At 45.8% G+C, this 19,689-nt stretch overlaps 1 protein-coding gene across 1 annotated transcript in view; it reads left to right on the top strand.

Annotated features, from left to right (window-relative positions):
- The first annotated feature begins 9,484 nt into the window (after positions 1 to 9,484).
- Positions 9,485 to 19,689, top strand: part of LOC123128297 (mediator of RNA polymerase II transcription subunit 23) — a 33,190-nt gene continuing 22,985 nt past the window's right edge. The window contains exons 1-15 of the mRNA XM_044548265.1: positions 9,485 to 9,879; positions 9,966 to 10,009; positions 10,301 to 10,400; positions 10,483 to 11,448; positions 12,416 to 12,650; positions 12,875 to 13,092; positions 13,992 to 14,205; positions 14,482 to 14,768; positions 15,228 to 15,311; positions 15,507 to 15,601; positions 15,917 to 16,079; positions 16,154 to 16,399; positions 16,889 to 17,056; positions 17,137 to 17,250; positions 17,368 to 17,493. Of these exons, the coding sequence (XP_044404200.1) occupies positions 9,739 to 9,879; positions 9,966 to 10,009; positions 10,301 to 10,400; positions 10,483 to 11,448; positions 12,416 to 12,650; positions 12,875 to 13,092; positions 13,992 to 14,205; positions 14,482 to 14,768; positions 15,228 to 15,311; positions 15,507 to 15,601; positions 15,917 to 16,079; positions 16,154 to 16,399; positions 16,889 to 17,056; positions 17,137 to 17,250; positions 17,368 to 17,493 (3,201 nt within the window). The 5' untranslated portion in view covers positions 9,485 to 9,738. The remainder of the gene's footprint in view (positions 9,880 to 9,965; positions 10,010 to 10,300; positions 10,401 to 10,482; positions 11,449 to 12,415; positions 12,651 to 12,874; positions 13,093 to 13,991; positions 14,206 to 14,481; positions 14,769 to 15,227; positions 15,312 to 15,506; positions 15,602 to 15,916; positions 16,080 to 16,153; positions 16,400 to 16,888; positions 17,057 to 17,136; positions 17,251 to 17,367; positions 17,494 to 19,689) is intronic.

Genomic DNA, 19,689 nt, shown 5'->3' with positions numbered 1-19,689 from the left:
TCGAAGAGGGGCGGTAGGCCTTGCTCGGCACGGTCCGCCTCCTCCTTGTCCCATATAGGCTCCGCCACTCTGTAACCGCCGGGACCGAGTGTGTGTTCCCCTAAGTTCAGCTCCCGCATTTCTTTCCCCCACTTACTTGATTCGGAGTTTGCGGTGCTCGAGCAATTGATCTTGAAGTCGTTGTAGTCATCTTCGGTGATCGAAGGATTTTTCTCCTTGATCTTCTCATAACTCTCACCTTTCTCGATCATTCTCTTCACATTGCTTTTCCAAGTAGACAGGGCCTTGCTCATCTTCGTGAGGGCAGCATTGTTCACTTTATTCCCTTTGAGGCTTGTGTTTTCAAATTCAGCGGGGAACTTGTATCGTTCATGCAGCTTCGTGAAGAGGAGGTTGCGCAAATTCCCTCGGTCAGGATGCCTCAGGTTCTCAGTGTTGATCGAGACGGTGCTCCGGAGAATGCACCCGAGCTGAAGCGAGTACCCCTTGACTATTCGTTCGGGCGCCGTTGGATTCCCGTCGGAGTCCACTTCAGTAACTTCCTCCTTGAGGGTGCGGAGCACGGTTGGGCGCCGGTCCTTCCGTTGCCTCTTTGGTTGGCTGCCATCTATGCGTGCGCCGCCATCATCAGTGGTGGCATCCTCGGCGGCACCATCAGTGGTGGCATCAGTGGGGTCATCCTCGGCGGTACCATCAGTGGTCTCAGGATCGGTGGGGAAGGCGGCGTCCTCATACAAGTGAGGTTGTTCCTCCATCTCCTGGGACAGCTTCCAGAATGCCTTGCCGCCTGAACCCCCGGCCTCATCGTTGTTGGCCATGTTTCTCTCTAAATAGGAACAAAGTTTGGTCAAAAAGTTGGTTATTGTCAAGGAACAAGATCATGGTCTCATCATTTAGGGTTTGTCGACACCGAGGCATCCTAAAAGTTAAGCTTTTATCGTTGAGGGTTTTTTGACGCCGAGGCACCCTAAAAGCCTAAGCTTTCTTCATTTCGGTTTTTATCGACACCGAGGCACCCTAAAAGCCATGCATTAGTCACAAGTACGCCGGGGCACTTGATCCTACTTAATTAACTACTAAGATACCCCGGCCCATACATTAGTCACAAGTACCCCATATGTCATATTTTTAGCAAAGTCATGCTAAAATTCACGGAAAATTTCAGCATGACCTTTGCTGAAAATAGGACATATGGAGTACCCGAATTTGCCGGAACGGAAGTTAATCGACATTCCGGCAAACTCAAGGGCTTCTCGGGTGGACAAGGCAAAAAAGGCCTCCATCACAACATGGAAAATACATTGGCATGTGAAGAGGTGAAACAATATATGCATCTCCAAGAAGTATCATTCAACATTTTGGACAAACCACTACAAGCAACATGAGACACTGAAAACAATTGCTACCAATGAATCTACACTTCTATAAGAAAATAAATCAGAAACTTAGTCTGTCATCATTAGGCAGCCACCATTAGTTATTCCGTTATGTTAAAGCAGAAATAGAAAAATAGACTGAAAACACTAAAATCAGAAACAAATCCAACTGTACAGGCCAATGCATATAGGAAAAGTGAGGGGTTGAACTTCATTTTTTTTCAAGTTTTCTTGGGTGTATGAGGTCTGCTCTAATTTGTTTTGAAAAGTGAACCTACTGTATTGGCCAATGCATATAGGAAAAGTGAACCTGCTGTACAGGCCAATGCATATAGGAAAATTAAGTCATGGAGAGTTGTTCATGATGTTCCTTGCCTTTTTTTGTCGAACAAACTTGATGCTTAAATTTTGGGTCTGAACATCAAGGATTACTTTGTACTAGGTTACAGAGACGGGGCAGAACAGTTACTTGTTGTATATATATTGCAACGTTTCTCCAATTTATCAGCTCTCAATCATAGTAGTACAATATACTTGGTGTATTTATGGGTCCACTTAGCATGAAGGAGCTTGATCAAATTGAGAATCAAACAGAAATATCGTCAAGCATATCAGGTCAAAGAAGGCAAAAAACTTGTTACATAAGGTAAGGTTCAACAGCTTAATCTTGATTCAGAGATCTCATCAAAACAAAGAAGACAGTAAAAACGGTTCCGAAATCATACGTTTCGTTTAAAATATGTGACGCCTTTTTTGTTTGAAGCAAAAAAGTTAACACAACAAATTTATTTATAGGAGAGGGAGATGCAAAGTGCGGGTTGATTTTGATAAAATAAAAGGACTATTCTGCATTGTTTTAACAATCCATCTACTAGCGTGACCATATCCCTCAGTTTTTGCTCATACAACACAAATGCATTTGGTGCATGAATTGAGCCAGTGCACCTGATACGTTCACACTCTACCATAGCCATCCGTAAAAAAATTGACAGTTACACCAAGACAGATAAATGGCTCTCTAAACACTCCATTCCTAACCTGATATGAGCATACAACGATCGACCAGTATAAAGTGAGGCTTTTTGGCTCCCGGGCTCCATGAAGCCCGAATTTTATTAAAAATTGACCTTCTAAGTTTCAGAAACATCTGAGAATATACACAAGTACTTATAGATGTATACTAGATGTGTGTAAAATTTCATTATGAAGTAAGTTTTCATGTGAGTTGTACAAAAAAAATCATGTACTTCTATAGAGAATAGTCCATGTGCTAGAAATACATGATTTTGTTAGTATTGCCTAGCTCGCACATTTGTGTATTTTACAGCCAAATGGTATAAATCCATAGGTATGTGTGCATTTTTTAGAATTTTTTGAAACCTTAAAATTATAACTTTGAAAAATATCAAATTTCAGGCTCCATGGAGCTCGAGCTCCATTAGCAATTTCTATGGATAATATTACATACAAATATGACTTCGTTTGGTGCCTAGTCAACCGTCATGTGGATCTTACATGTCAGCAAGATGTGTCAAGACAATTTAAATTGGGAAGTCTTCCAGAAATGTATATCTACTGGGCAAAAATTGGAGACAGAAATAAGTCTAGGACAACAAAATTTAGCAACTTCAAATTGACCCATATTCTTTGCAACTTAAGCAACAAAGTTAATTCCAATAAAGGAACTTGTCTATGAAACTTGTATTAAACTTCTTACATGGAAGGAAATATATGGAGTTTTCCAGAAAAATAAATGCATCATGGACGGTGGTGTGGGGGAGAGGAGGAGGGGGAGCTCACGGGGGCGGTGGTGTGGACGGGGCGACGAGGTGGGGCGACGAGGTCCGGGTGGTGGTGGTGCGACGAGGTCCGGGAGGCGACAAGGTCCGGGTGGTGGTGGTGCTCCGGCGACGATGGTGTGGACGGGGCGGCGTCCGGGCCACCGGCGACGAGGGCGGCGGGATGATGGCGTCCAACGAGGTGGGGCGACGGGGAGAGCGGCGCCGAGGGAGACGAGGACGACGGGGCGGCGGGGCGGCAGCGTCGGGAGAGGAGAGGGCGGCGTCGCGGCGTCGGGGCGTCGGGGCGGAGACGAGGACGACGGGGCGGCGTCGAGGCGGCGGGGCAGCGGCGTCGGGAGAGGAGAGGGGAAGGGGATCGAGGGCGAGGGCACAATACTAATGGCGCACCACCCCTCAGTGCGCCATAAGTACATCCATACTAATGGCGCACCTCACCCTGGTGCGCCATTAGTATTTTTTTTGATTTCTGCTCGAGCCAACAGGTTATCTTCCACCTGACCTGATCCACACCAAGTTCCCTCTACTAGCTCGACTGGTCAGCAGCCAGTTCTCACACCAGGAGGTCCTGGGTTCGATTCCTAGGCTCCACAATTTTTTTATGCATTTAAAATGCTGTTTGATACTTATTTGTGTTTAAATATGTTCAAACTTGTTTAAATCATAATAGTAATATTTTTTTATAAGACAATAATATTTTTTTAAAAAGTATCATCAAACAGTAATGCCGGTGGAGCGGGGGAGGGTGCGCGGGGTGCGGGGGGTCGGCGGCGGCGGTTGAGTAGGGGAATCAAGGGTGCGGGGGGTCGGCGGCGGCGGCCGGTGGACCGGGGGGTGCTCGGCGGCGAGGGGGACCGGATCTGGCGAGGTGGGATAGCGATCGAGATGGAGGGGGATCGAGATCGAGTGTCCATGAAATTTAAAAATATTCATGATAGTTCAAAAAGTGCCCATGAAATACAATCGAGAAATGAAGGCTACGATTTAAATACAATCGATCTTAGCTAGCTATCTGTTCACAATCTTTTTGCCCTTCTTTTTCGCAAATGGAGTTCTTCTGTGGAATGGACGTCCTTTAGGTAGGGTGGTCCTGCTTCTTCTTGTGGTGTATGCTGCTACTTCATCATCGTCGTCATGTTCGATCCTCGGGTCGCCGTACTTGTCGAAGTCTTGCTCATTGGCTACTCCACCATTCCGATGATCTTCCTTTTGCCTCTCCTCATGACAACACGACTGGGCTTTGACGGGTCGGTAATGAAGAAGCATTGGTCCACTTGGGAAGCCAGTACCCATGACTCATTTTTCGCGGTGACGTTTGCGCCCGCGGTCTTGGATTTGGCTTCGGGTATAACCATGGTGGTGAAATACCGGTCTTCTTTTAGGACGCTCTTGGCCCATCTAACACGGAACATCGGGACCTTCTCTCCAGCGTTGCTCAGCTCCCAGATCTCCTCGATCCTTCCGTAGTATCTGTCCTTGTCGTTACCGGTGTAGTATTCCATCGTTACCCCGGAGTTCTGATAACCATCGCTCTTCATGTCCTTGGCCTCGGTGTAGAATGTGTAGCCGTTGATATCGTACGCCTCATAGGTCATCAGGTTGTGCTCGGCGCCCTGTGACAAGGCGAATATGAGTTGTTCTTCCGCGGAAGAATCCTCATGTAAAGGGTACGACAGAAGCTTCTGCTTGAACCAACGCGTGAAACATGAGTTGTGCTCTTTGAGTATATCTCCGTCCGTCCTCTGTTGGCCTCGGTCATTGTACGTCTTCTTAATAAAGGTTTTGTGCTCTACCACCCAATGATCGACCACGTCTATGTGTTGTAGCGCGACTAGGTTTGCTCTTTCAAAGTCGGCGAGTCGACCCTCGAAGTCGACATGCATTTCGTGGCGACCCTCACAGTGACCCCATCTAGGGAGCCTGCCGAGGTGCCTGTTGACGGGCAGACCAACGGGGTTCTCGATGCCTAGATAATTCGTGCAGTAGGAGATGCACTCTTCGGTCAGAAAGCCCCTGGCTATGCTTCCCTCTGGACGTGACATGTTGCGAACGTATCCTTTGATGACACCATTCATCCTTTCGAACGGCATCATGCTGTGCAGGAACGTCGGCCCGAGTTGGATGATATCGTCCACGATATGGACCAGCAGATGCACCATAACGTCGAAGAATGCGGGCGGGAAGTACATCTCAAGCTTGCATAGTATCACCACGATCTCTTCCTGTAGCCTTCTGAGTTGCCTCACGCCAACAGACTTTCGAGAGATGACGTCGAAAAAGTTGCATAGGCCAAATAGAGTTTCACGGACGTGCGCGTCCATGATCCCACGGATTGCAACTGGAAGTATCTGCGTCATCAGCACGTGACAGTCGTGAGACTTCATCCCGCTGAACTTCAGCTTCGCTGGGTCTAGGTATCTGCTTATCTTTCCCGCATAACCGTAAGGAAGTTTTACTCCTAGGAGGCAGGTGAAAAACTGCTCGATCTCCTCCTGACTTAGAGTGAAGCACGCGGGAGGGTAGTCATTTCCGGTCTTCTTGACCTTTTTGCCTTTGCGATGACTTTCCGTGTCCTGCTTCGCCTCATCATCATCATCATCATATATAGCATGAAGCTCCTGCCTGATGCCCATTGATTTCAAGTCTGCCCTTGCTTTCGGCCCATCTTTGGTCCTCTCTGGCATGTTGAGCAGGGTGCCAAGCAGACTCTCGCACACGTTCTTCGTGATATGCATTACATCAAGGCTGTGAGGCACATGGTGGATCTTCCAGTACGGCAAGTCCCAGAAAACAGACCTCGTTTTCCATACCTTCAGCAGCGGCTCTGGCGCCTTTCGCTTCTTTCCCGGCTCTGGCGCCTTTTGCTTCTTTCCCGGCAGTGGGCAGTCTTTCCAATTTTTCAACAGCTCGTCTATTTCCTCGCCGCTCCTCGTACGCGGGCGTCCTCGGGGTTCGGTTTCACCATCGAACAGATCCTTGCGTTTTCTCCACGGGTCATCGTCGTGAAGCCACCTTCGATGTCCCATGAACATGGTTTTCGAAGACCCGGGATCTCTATCTAGCTGGCGATACGTTGTGTCATCCATGCACCTGACGCATCCAGAAAATCCGTGGACCACCTGCCCCGCGACATATCCGTAACCGAGATAGTCGTGCACCGTCGTGAGCAGCGCGGCTCTCATAGGGAAATATTTTTTCTCTGTAGCGTCCCACGTATTGGCTGGCGTTTTCCACAGCGTGTCAAGCTCCTCTTTCAGCAGCCCCAGATACAGATTGATGTCGTTCCCTGGTTGTTTCGGTCCTTCAATTAGCATACTCATGTGAATGTACTTCCTCTTCATGCACAACTAGGGGGGAAGGTTGTACATCCACACAAACACAGGCCAGGTGCTATGTGTGCTTCTCTGGCTGCCAAACGGATTGACTCCATCGGTGCTCGCGCCCAGCACGATGTTCCTTGGATCGTTCCCAAATTCTGGGTCTTCGAAGTTCAACGCTTGCCACTGGCTCGCGTCCTTAGGGTGACTCAGCATCTTGTCTTTTTTATCTATCTCCGGATCATTTGCGTCATCTTCTCGCTTCTTTTCCTCCCTATCCGCGTGCCAACGCAGGAGCTTTGCTACCTTAGGATCCGCGAAATACCGCTGCAGACGAGGAGTGATCGGAAAGTACCACACCACTTTTCGAGGAGCTTTCTTCCTCTTCTTGTATCGAGTGACGCCGCACACCGGACATATGGTAGACCCCGCGTGCTCGTCCCGATAAATGATGCAATTGTTCATGCACACATGGTATTTCACGTGCGGTAAATCCAGAGGACACACGATTTTCTTCGCCTCCTCCAAACTGGTCGGGCACTTGTTCCCCTTGGGAAGACTTTCGTGCCAGAATGACATGTTCTCGTCGAAGCATGCGTCAGTCATTTTGTGTTTTACCTTCATCTCCAGAGCCATGAGCGTTACTTTCAGGCGGGTATCCTCGGGCCTGCATCCTTCATACAATGGAGTAACCGCGTTTAACTCAAGTTGATCCATCTTGGCTTTCTCTCGGGCGGCAGCTCTTGCGTTATCCGTCTGCTTGAGAAGCAACTCTTGAATATGAGGGTCCTGCACCCAGCCCATCGATGGTCCAGCGTCGTCTGCTCCGCCGGCATCATCATCTTCATGATCATGCCCGTCGTCTGCTCCGGCATCTTCCTCATCATCATGTCCTGCATCTTCTACATGATGACTGTGTACAACATCACCGTCGTGATCATCTCCTGGGGATTCTTCGTCTTCTCGCCCGCCCGAGCTGCGGTGGTTGTCTTGCTGCCCTTCCTCATTTCTTGCCCGGCCCCCATGGACGACTTCGTAGTCATCTTCATCACCTTGCCACCAATAGCCATCCATGAAACCACGCAAGAGCAGGTGGTCCCGCACCTGCCCGGATTCCGGGTCCGCAATAAGGCTCTTCAGCTTGCATCTTCGACACGGACATCTTATCTCCGTCTCGTTCTTTTGAAGCATCTCGGCCTTCGCGGACCTCGAAAATCTATTCACAATGCCTTCGGTCATCGTGCGGACCATGGTTGCCTGCGGGATAGAGCAAAACGATATTTTAGAACCAAGAAAAAATTTGGCATGACTTTCCCTAAAAATAGGACCAAAAAGAATGCTTAATGCCAAAATTCTCGCCGAAACGGAAATGAATCAACATTCCGGCAAAATATTGGCAACTATCGCATTTCAAATACCGGTACACCTCCAAACACAAACACATATGCAACACCATAAACATATGCAACACCACGAACATACATAGATCTAGCTAGGCCATAAAAAGTGCATGTGCACATTGTTGTAGGGAGAACAATATAAATATAGCTTTCCCCTTTACTTACCTATCAAAACAAGGTAATTTAACCACTTAAATTGAATGAATCTATGGTGAAAATGAGGTGAAAAAGAGGAGGCACCCGAGACAAGGAGAAGGTGGAGAGAATGAAGTGGGGAGAAAGTGAGTGTGGGTTGGAGAGGCTGTCCAAAATATCTTGTTGCTGCCCACTTACTAATGGCGCACCAACTCTAAATGCGCCATTAGTAATCCAGGTTACTAATGGCGCACCTTCTGCTGGTGCACCATTAGTAGTTTTGCAAAAAAAAAAACAAAAAAAAACATACTAATGGCGCACTGTTCCACAGTGCGCCATTAGTAGTTTTGCAGAAAAAGGAATAAAAAATATAATAAAAAAAACAACATTAGTGGCGCACTTTCCGACAGGTGCGACTAGTAATGGCGCACTGTGTCTGGATGCGCCATTCGTATGTTTGGACATGCGCACTACTTTAATTTTTTTTGATACTAATGGCGCACCCTGGGCCAGGTGCGCCATTAGTAGTTTCAGCTCTAATGGCGTATCAGAAGGTGGTGCGCCATTAGTATATACTAATGACGCACCGCTTGTCTGGTGCGCCATTAGTGTCAATCCCATCTATAACCCTTTTTCTAGTAGTGTCTCGTGCACCAACGCTGGCAAGAATGTGCCTTGAATGCGGCTTTGAGGAGGGGGAGTGGGTGGATGCTTGAGACGGCCTAGGTGGCGTTCAAGCGGCCGGAAGTGGGCGGCGGCTAGGGTAACGAGGACAGATGGTGTCGGAGTGGAGGTGAAGGAGTGGGGCGGGGAGGGGAGAATGGCCTGCGTGCCACTAACGGGCGGGCCATTGGGAGTACAAGGACGAGCGTCGATGTGGATACCCTTTCCAAAATTGGTCTGGAAATGGATCGCGGACGGACAAAAAAAGACACCCGTTTGTTTGGGTCGCTGCGTTGGGCCACGATTTGTGTCTGTTTTAATTAAAATGGATAGGGACGAACAAAGTACGGTGTGCTTTGGAGTTGGCATAAGAGCATCTCCAATAGTATGTGTATATTTGGATGTCTATATATTCATGTAGACAATGGTCTAAAAAGATTATCTCATATACACGTCCAATTTTGCATCAGAATGTCTATATACAGGGACCATGTCAGGTGAGCCGTCGCTGGAGAGAGGAAGAAATCATGACTGCAGCTGAGTTTAGACAATGCCTTCACATTGTCCAGGCGTGGACATTGTCGAGATTGATATAGAGGATGTGTATATTTGGACGACCATATAGACAAGCTGTTGGACGCCTGTTTTAGAGTCACGTGGATAACGAGTATAGACATTTATATAGACTATTGGAGATGCTGTAAGGGAAGAGGGGACTCACACATGAGGAAGAACGAGTGACAAGTCTAGGGTAGAGGTCAACCCAGATCTTTACTTGTCACTATCAGTTCTTTCCGGCATACGAGACCACCCGTCAGAGGGTTCAGCCCTCTGTCTCTGTTCCCCCAACCTCGGCCCGAAGCAGCGGCTCGGATCAGGCTTCAAACCTCAGGGCTACAGATCACGCCGTCCGTTCCGTCTCTCTCGCCAAACGCGGCGGCACCAGGCTACTCCCCGGCTGCTCCCGCACTCCTAAACCCTCACTCCCCCACGTTCCCCTTCCGGTCGGGGTCGGACAGCCGCGCCGCTCGCCGGCGACGCGTCGGAGATGGACGGGGGCCACGGGCAGAGGCAGCCGCTGTCGCCGGCGATCTCGGCCTCGGCGGTGCTGCCGCACCAGCGGCAGATGCAGCTCCTCCAGCACCCGGCGCGCCCGGCAATCGCCGATCTCTTCACCCTGTACCTCGGCGTGCGTTCCCATCCCTTCCCCCCAATCTTTCACCGCACGCTCTCGCCAAACCCTAGTTCTGACCCTGCGTGCCCGTGGCCTTGCAGGTGAACTCGAAGCAGGGAGCCGAGGACCCGGCGAGGGAGACCTCGTAAGTTGCTTCCTCTCCTGTGTGCTTCAAATCGGGTTGGATTTCGTGCATAGTACCGTATCAGTATTTGGTTAAGATGGTATGGTAGATGATGTCGGATTATGTTTGTGGCGCTGTTATTTGTTTTACTGCATATGGCGTTAGCTGAGCGCATGAAGATTATTATGCCTTCTTAATGCCATATTATGCTGACAATTTTGAGTAGCTAGTGCAACCCTGGTGTGGTAGCTGTCTTCCTTGTACATTGTCTTATAGCACCTGTTCTGTACTCTGATCACGCGAATTATTCAGGAACAAGCTGCAGAAGAGAGTATCTGCTCATAACAGAGATCTGCCTCCCCGCGACGAGCAGTTCATTTCAGATTTTGAGCAGTTGTGCGTGCCGTTTCCGGTAAGCAGAAGCATTGCACAGATATTCATTTGACCACAGGGCAAAAACAGAAGAGATTGATTATGTTTCCCATTTTTCTTAGGACCAGGAGCAGTTGCAGGCTGTCACGGAATCAGTTCTCATCTCATTTGTTCTGCAATGCAGTAGTCACGCTCCACAATCTCAGTTCCTGCTCTTTGCTACACGGTGCCTCTGCGCTCGTGGCCACCTCAGATGGGACAGTCTCATTCCATCTCTACTTAGTGTAGTTTCCTCCGCCGAGGCACCAATGGGCCAAGGGGGTTCTGTGACTGTCGGTGGCCCTGTGTCTTCTTCATCAGCTATTGCAGTGCCAAATGCTCCAAGCTTTCACGCTTCAAATCCTACGTCTCCCTTGTCAGCAATGAACACTATTGGATCTCCTACTCAATCTGGTATTGATCAACCTGTAGGGGCAAATGTGTCACCCATGAAGGCGGCTGAGTTCTCTACTCTTGGGCAGCCTGGTACAACATCAAGAGGTGACCAGTCCCGCAGAGGAGCACAAGTTAGCTACCTGCATCATTTATCCTGTAGAATTATTTTAGCTGGTCTGGAGTCCAATTTGAAGCCAGCTACTCATGCTGCGATATTCCATCATATGGTAAATTGGCTAGTCAATTGGGACCAGAGACCCCATGGCGTGGATGAAGCTGATACAGTGCAAACTTCTAGGATCGGAAGGCCCGTGCATGAATGGATGCATCTATGCTTAGACGTGATTTGGATTTTAGTTGATGAAGAGAAATGTCGCATTCCATTCTATGAGCTTGTTCGCAGCAACTTGCAGTTTCTGGAGAACATTCCTGATGATGATGCAGTGATTTGCATTATTATGGAGATCCATAGGAGGAGGGACATGGTGTGCATGCACATGCAAATGTTGGATCAACACCTTCACTGCCCAACATTTGGAACTCATCGGTTCTTGTCACAATCCTATCCAAGCATAGCTGGTGAATCTGTTGCTAATTTGCGTTATTCTCCTATTACTTATCCTAGTGTTCTGGGTGAGCCACTGCATGGAGAGGTAATATTACCTTTTTTTTTCCACTAATTAGCACATCTTTCCTTTTATGCCTACTTTTCCCATGGTTGCATGGATTGTTATATTATACATGCATCGAAGCCCCCGGTCAAGCTCATGCTATCTCCATTCCAGTCTATAAGCCGTGCATACATCTTAAGATTTAACTCTGACCATCAGTTAGATCAATAATATAAAAGTCATGTGTCCTAAAAATTATACCATTGGAAACTTCTTACGAATACAAATTCAACAATATAATTTTCGTGGCATATAATCTACATTTTGTTGGTTAAATTGATGGTCAAACTTGTCTCGTGGAATGCCTGTGCGCCTTATAAACTGGAACGGAGGGAGTAGTGTTTACTATTACCTCCATGCAGAAATACTTTTATGGAGATTATTTTGATTGCAAGCACATATCATGAAGGTTTTAAACTTAAGCAAACAATTAGATAGAAAAAATAAATGAAATGTCCTTGTGAATACCCAAGAGAATGAGGGAGGAATAAGTTAATATACAAACATTCTCTATTCAACAACATTTTTGGAAAGGCAGAATTGTGTGAACACATTCTGAGATAGATTCTGTTAATGCTATTTTCACGTTGCCGTATTACATAGTTTTATGTATATTAGTGATTCTCATGTGGTCATGTTAGATGTATTTATTATTGTCTAAAGCTGGTATAGTTCAAGTGCAATGTTTTTAAAATGGTTTATGTTTAGTTACAAAGGGATCACTATTTTTTTCTATGGTTTAGTGGTTCAGTACTGCAAATACAAACAATACGTATTTATTTGCGGGTGTCTTGCACATTATTGATACAATATTCATCGTTATGACTGATCATAAATTATATGCAAGATGCATGAAGTTACACATGAAACAAGTGAAATGAAGCAACTAAAAACTGTTAGGCAACAAACTTGGGCAGTATACCAAAACTTACATTGCATTCTTGTTTAGGATCTTGCAAACTCTATTCCAAAGGGGGGTTTAGACTGGGAACGTGCTCTCCGTTGCTTGAGGCATGCTCTCCGCACAACTCCATCACCAGATTGGTGGAGACGTGTTCTTCTTGTTGCTCCTTGTTACAGATCACATTCTCAAACATCAACACCAGGAGCTGTTTTCTCACCAGATATGATTGGTGAGGCAGTTGCTGACAGGACAATTGAACTACTGAAGTTAACTAACTCAGGTTAGCATCTGGGAGCTTCACTGTTTGTCGATTCGAGTACAGATCCCTTCTCAAGTGGGTGGATTCCAGGTGTACATGGATGCTCACCCCTTTTACTAAATGCCCTTTTTAGGCATGCACCTTTTTTGTTAAGAATATAAATCTGCTTGTCGGGTATTCGTATGGAGTTATTAATTATTGCCTGCTGCCTATGCACTCATTACAGCTCTGTCATACTATTGCAGAAACTCAGTGCTGGCAAGATTGGCTTTTGTTCGCAGATATCTTTTTCTTCCTAATGAAAAGTGGCTGTATTGATTTTCTCGATTTTGTGGACAAGCTTGCATCTCGAGTAACAAATGGTGATCAACAGATTCTACGCAGTAATCATGTCACATGGTTGCTTGCACAGATTATCCGTATTGAGATTGTGATGAACACACTTAGTTCGGACCCAAGAAAGGTGATATACTCTTGTATGATGATATGTACATATTTCTTATTTTTTCCTTCCTTTTTTCTAGTTACTTAAATTCAATCGGAGGGAGTAGATTTTGTTAAACCTTACAAGAAGGTATCTACATGGTTGACATAGAGCGTGTACACGCGCGCGCGCGCGGGGGTGGGGTGGGGGATCAAGTGAGTCGTGGCCAATAAAAGAAGATGATGTGTATCTGAGTTGGTGTCCACAGACAGAGAGTCCAATAGGATTCCAACATATAAGGTGCTGAAGGGGCAGCTCCAGAAAAGACGATCCCTGGTTTTCAGTTCTTCTGGATTGCAGAGCACACAGTTCGAATCCTCAGTGACATTGAATGTTATGCCTACGAGCCATGCCAATGGCACTGAGTATCATTCTGTAGGAGCTATGCAAAGGCCTTAAGCTTGGAAGTGCATTTGCGGTTCCAAATCTGCTTTATAGGCGTGATCCTGGAGGAAAAGGAAGCATAGCCCTGTATATGGTGCAAATGTCATTGCTTTCCTTAGTTAACATGATGGTCGAGGAGGAGCTGTTGGAGATCGTATGTTCATCAACGGCTGCGATGAAGGGGGAAGTGGAGTGCGATTCTTATTTGATGACCGGGTGTTGTAAAAAGGCTATTCTGTTGTGGAATATTAAATGCACTTTATCTGGTCTACACTCAATTTGTTTAACACTAACAAACTGTTACAGATAATAACAATACACGACTAACTTCATGTTTAAGAGCTGTAAAATCTTAAATGATTACCGTTTTGTTATATCGGATAATATTTTTATGCTTCCTTTTGTTACTTGTCTTATTGTATTTGTCTTAGTTTCACAGTTACATGTTCATCGTAACTACATAATATCGTTCTAATTATTTGCTGTTCTGTCAGGTTGAAACGACACGCAAGATAATTTCATTCCACAAAGAAGACAAAAGCCTTGATCCTAATAACATCAGCCCTCAAAGTATTCTTCTTGATTTCATAAGTAGCAGCCAGACTTTGCGCATTTGGTCTTTCAACACTTCAATTAGAGAGCATTTGAACAGCGATCAGCTTCAGAAAGGCAAACAGATAGATGAGTGGTGGAAACAGATGACGAAAGGTACTTGTGCCCTAGATTTACCATCATGCTCTGCTTTGTAAAAATTCCGGCTAAATCAAGAGTTCATTAAAAGGGATATGTGTAGATAGGCCAGGAAGTAATTAAATGTAGGAAAATCCTTGTTTGCATTACATAATAACATTAGAATTCGGAATGCAGGCAATGCATGTTATTTCATTGAGAGATGCTTGGCTGCATACCATTTTTATAATTTGCAATTTTGCCTTCTATCATGTATCTACTGATAAATTAGAAACATTTTCCCCCTTGAAATAGCTTCGGGAGAGAGAATGATAGATTTTATGAACTTGGATGAGCGAGCAATGGGCATGTTTTGGGTTCTCTCATTCACCATGGCACAACCAGCATGTGATGCAGTCATGACCTGGTTTACATCAGCTGGAGGGGCAGAATTCATGCAGGGACCCAATATGCAACCAAATGAAAGAGTGACGATGATGCATGAGACTTACCCTTTGTCAATGGCGTTGCTTTCTGGGTTGTCTATCAACTTGTGTTTGAAGCTTGCTTACCAGCTTGAAGAGACTATATTTCTTGGCCAGGTAAAACTTTAAAAAATCAAGCTGCTGCTAATACCCTAGTTGCATTTATATTTCTGTTCTGTATTTAGCTTTATAAAGCCCACCACAACTTTTCATTCAGACTATAAGCTTTGTGGTTGTTAGTTTTATATACATTAGTTGATACATAAATAGAAAATAGCTTAGTTCGCATATGTTTTCACATGACCAAAACAATTTCTGTGAATAATTCTTCTGCTCATTTAAATAGCAATTGCTGATAGCTCATATGTTACAGTTTTGCTAACAATATATGAACCTGTGACTCATCTGTTTTAAAATTATGACATCATTTGCAATCTTGACTGGAAATATATCTTGCTCGAAGTATGCATACAGTCACAATTATCTGTTCTTTTGGTCTCATTGCTAATACTCATCTATCTTTAGATGCCATACAGTTGATATTGCTACTTCAATCTTAACTCTGTTCGTTGATAGGCTGTTCCTAGCATTGCTATGGTGGAAACCTACGTTAGGTTGCTGCTTATAACACCACATTCATTGTTCCGCCCACATTTTACGGTAAGTTTTGCTACCTGTTAATTTGATCTGTATTCTTCATATGGGGCTTCTGCCAGACTGACTGTTGTTTTCCTCTGATTTCCGAATTACTTTTTGTAATTATAACTTATAACCCTAAGGGTCCCCTGTTCTGAGTTCGTGCAAATCATGGTCTTATGGAAATTCTGATACATTCATGCTATTTAAACTTGGCAGACATTAACCCAAAGATCGCCATCTATTCTGAGCAAATCTGGTGTGTCTTTGCTCCTACTTGAGATACTGAATTACAGACTACTTCCTCTGTACAGGTCATTCTTTACCTAATCTGATCTTTAGTTTTTTCTTCTTCTTTTTCTTAGAAGGAAAGTAGCTTTGGCACAGCAAAAGATTGGAATATCTGAGTGTTTCTTTTCCCATCTCTTTCTTCTTTCTTTTCACCTGACTCGAAATGCCTTCTATATTGTGCATATAGAGATTTACCCTTCTAAACTGATCTCAGCATAATAATACATGAATTTCCTTTTGTTTTGCAGTCCTTTAGAAAATCCTCAAAGTCTGCGTCTTTTGTTGATTATATCATTGTGCGTTTCTTATTTTCTTACATCATTATGGGTCTTTTGTAGGTATCATGGAAAAAGCAAGGCATTGATGTATGATGTCACAAAGATAATATCAATGATTAAGGGAAAACGTGGAGAGCATCGCCTTTTTAGATTAGCTGAAAATTTGTGCATGAACTTAATTCTCTCACTGAGAGACTTTTTTTTGGTGAAAAAAGAGTTGAAGGTAAAAAGAATACACACTTTTCTTTAGAAATTCGACTATCACTAGTTTGTGGAGTGACTTCTATGTTTATGTAGGGACCAACTGAGTTTACTGAAACGCTTAACCGCATAACCATAATAAGCCTTGCGATCACCATCAAGACACGTGGAATCGCCGAGGTTGAACACATGGTTTATCTTCAACCACTATTGGAGCAAATTATGGCAACCAGTCAGCATACATGGTCAGAAAAGACTCTACGTTATTTTCCTCCCCTTATTCGTGACTTTTTAACGGTTAGGGCGGATAAGAGGGGACAAGCTATCCAAGCATGGCAGCAGGTATCATTTTTTGGGGACACATGTTTGGCCATTTATATCCGTATGCATCTACTGATCACCATCTTGGGTAATTTGTAGCTCATTTTTGTCGAGGATTGATTAGTTACGCTTCTGTTTGCTATATCTTTTTTAGCTTGTAATAACTGCTCTTCTTATTTGTGGATAGTTTGCTGGAGAATGTATCAATTGTATGTGCACCATTTATGTACTATTAGCATTAGAAAATGCCATTAAATATATACCACCAGAGTGATATTATCACATATTCACATTTTGCTACTTTATGGTTAAGTTGAATAAATATGGTTTCTGTGACCTGAAAATGCAGCATTTCCACATGCTTGTTCCGGCCATGTATAATAGTATAATATTGCCAAAGGTCTTGGATTGGTTTCTTTAACTTGCTATCATATATTTTTGAGATTATTGTGCCGGGCGCCTGGGCCACATTGTTCTTCACCTTTAATTTTGACAATACTCTCATTTCAGGCAGAAACTACTGTTATCAATCAATGCAACCAGCTACTGTCACCATCCGCTGAGCCGAACTATGTCATGACTTATTTGAGCCATAGTTTCCCTCAGCATCGTCGATATCTATGCGCTGGTGCTTGGATGCTAATGAATGGACATCCTGAGATCAACAGCGCAAATCTTGTATGATTTTATTTTTTGTGATTACTTCCATACGATGGTTGTCAGTTACTCTATACATGCGCTGCTTGATCTTATCGCAGGCTCGTGTCTTGAGAGAGTTTTCACCTGAAGAAGTTACGGCAAATATTTATACAATGGTTGATGTTCTTCTGCATCATATCCAGCTTGAGCTTCAACGGGGGCATCTAGTGCAGGTGACACAAGAAAATTTTTTTGTTACAAAAGTTGTCTCTTTGCCTTTTTGTTTTTTGTGGTTTTCCTTTTCTAGTAGCTTGCGTCTAAATTTTTCTGGTCGCTTATTTTTTTTGCAGGATTTACTTTCCAAAGCAATCACAAATCTTGCATTCTTTGTCTGGACACATGAGTTAGTTCCACTGGACATTGTGCTGCTAGCTCTTATTGACAGGGATGATGATCCTTATGCTTTACGTCTTGTGGTAAGTCCTCTTAAAAGATTAGGTTTGAATCCCATATTTCTGTTACATCATTAGTTCGATAACCACTATTTAGTTACCAACTGACTGTTTTCCAGTTGTTAGATAGCTGTTCATGGTCAAATATTGAAAGCAGCTAATGTAATAGAATGGTTTTCGAGTTTAGGGTTGATAAGTAGACTCTAGCTAGAGTTGAGGGTTGAAAACCAGACACTTTTTGTTCTATTTGCAGTTTTTAAAGCATGCACAAGTTGTTTAATGCATGGATATGGTAACACGTTACAATTTTTGTATTAGTCATTAAAAGAGTAACAGATCTCTCGGCCCGTCGTTGAGAGGTATCAGATGCCTTGTGTCCAGGTGTTCTTGTCAGCGGTCTCTTGGTGTAGTAGCAATGTCGGGTTCTGTGGATGTTGTGTATTCGAAGAGACTGGCGGGGTCACCTGTGTTGTTGTGGGGTTTCTTGCCGTGTGAGTAGTTAGTATGTGCTCCGTTTGTATTGGTTTTCGCCCGGTTTTTCGTAAATTAACTGGGCAATTCTCTTCTTAATTAATCGATGAGGCAAAACTTTTGCCTCCGTTTCGAAAAAAAAGAGTAACAGAGGGCAGCATGCGATGCCTTTTGGTAACACATTACTATTATCAAAGTGTCGTAGGAATAGACATAGAGTACCCTGCTGTATATAGGAGGGAAGCACAAGGGCACCACCGTACGGGGCCAGAGATCTGGCTGGCGGTCACCAGTGGTTGAGCTCCAGCTCTGTGGAGGGCGCGGAACTTTTTTCGAGAAAATGCAAAAGAGCTTGCGTTTCATTGTATTGAAGGGGGGGGGGGGTTTAAAGGAGGCGGTTACAGCTCGGGATGGTAGTCAATGGACGTCCCAGGTTCGCGGGATGATAGCTCTAAGCCCTAACCCGCCAGCGGCGGCCTCCTCCTTGATCTTTGTGAGCAGGTCAGCAACCAGGGGGCGGCCTTGGTTGAAAACGCAGTCATTGCGGTGCTTCCATAGCATCCAAGGGACGAGCAGGATCGCAGATGCGAGGCCTTTGCGCATGGGCTTGGGCGCGAGCTGCCTTGCGGATTGCCACCAATCATTGAGAGATGGCTCGTGAGCAGGCGGGGGGCATGTGACCCTAAGCCTGGGATGATGTGTGGGTGCGGAGGGCATCGTAAGCTGTCAGGGGCTCGCGGATGGCTGTAGAGGGGAGCTCTCGAGTCATTGCCGCTGTTTTCTCCCAAATCTTATACACCTTCATCGGGAGATGGGAGAAGATTAGACTGGGATGGGGAAAGTGGAAAACTACAGAGGATCTCCTTATATATATCCGTTGGCAGCTTGCTTGTAAATAATGTGAAGTGCGGGGAAGTCTTGTCGGGGGATGGACCCCGGGCAGGCAACGGAACCCGGATCCTGTTTAAAAAACAACGGGGTTGGCACCGCCCCTCAATACCGGCACGCGCTTGGCCGGGTCGCTCGACCCGGCCAAGCCCCGCAAGCCGGCCAGACTAGCCGACCCGGCAAGACACGTCGACTCGCCCCAACAACTAGCGCAAGACAGCCGAACCCGGCACGACCAAAGCCTCCTCGACAAGCCAGCACCACCTGTTGCGTGCTACGCAATCCAGCCGCGGGTCAACTCCCGTCCCATCCAGGCCGTATGATGGGGACGAGACTTCAATCAACGATGACCGAGGCAACAGTGCCCCGCCCATGCCTCTGGTCAGCAGGAACGTGGCAACAGTGCCCCTCACCTACCCGCTGACCAGGGCCGGCGTGGCTACAGTGCCCTCGCCTCCACCGCTGACGACAGCAAGCGGCCACCTGACGGAGAGCACCGTATGCGACTCGACTCGGCTACGCCCTGACGATCGACAAGACGACGCACAGTCCCCCTAGGCATGCGGGGCCCGCACCTAGGGGAACCCGGCGAACCACAAGCCCTCAGCGGGACCCAGCCCGGGTTCCCGGACACCGACAATACGGACCCACCGACTTGTAACATTACCATTGTACCCCCGGGGGTCCCCGGGGGGTTGGACTATAAAACCCCCGGGAGCCCATGATCATGGGAGACGAGCGAGAGGGCAAACAGAAAACACATACGAGAGAAGAGCAAGTAAGCATAGGACTAGCCACAAAACAGCAACACCGGAGAGAAGGAGCAGCCCAAGCCTTGGCCAGCTTCCTTCCTCCATACAG

This window comes from Triticum aestivum, chromosome 6A (assembly GCF_018294505.1).
Source record: "Triticum aestivum cultivar Chinese Spring chromosome 6A, IWGSC CS RefSeq v2.1, whole genome shotgun sequence".
Classification (NCBI taxonomy): domain Eukaryota; kingdom Viridiplantae; phylum Streptophyta; class Magnoliopsida; order Poales; family Poaceae; genus Triticum; species Triticum aestivum.
Note: the sequence above shows the minus strand (reverse complement) of the source record. Positions and strands in the feature narration are given on the sequence as shown.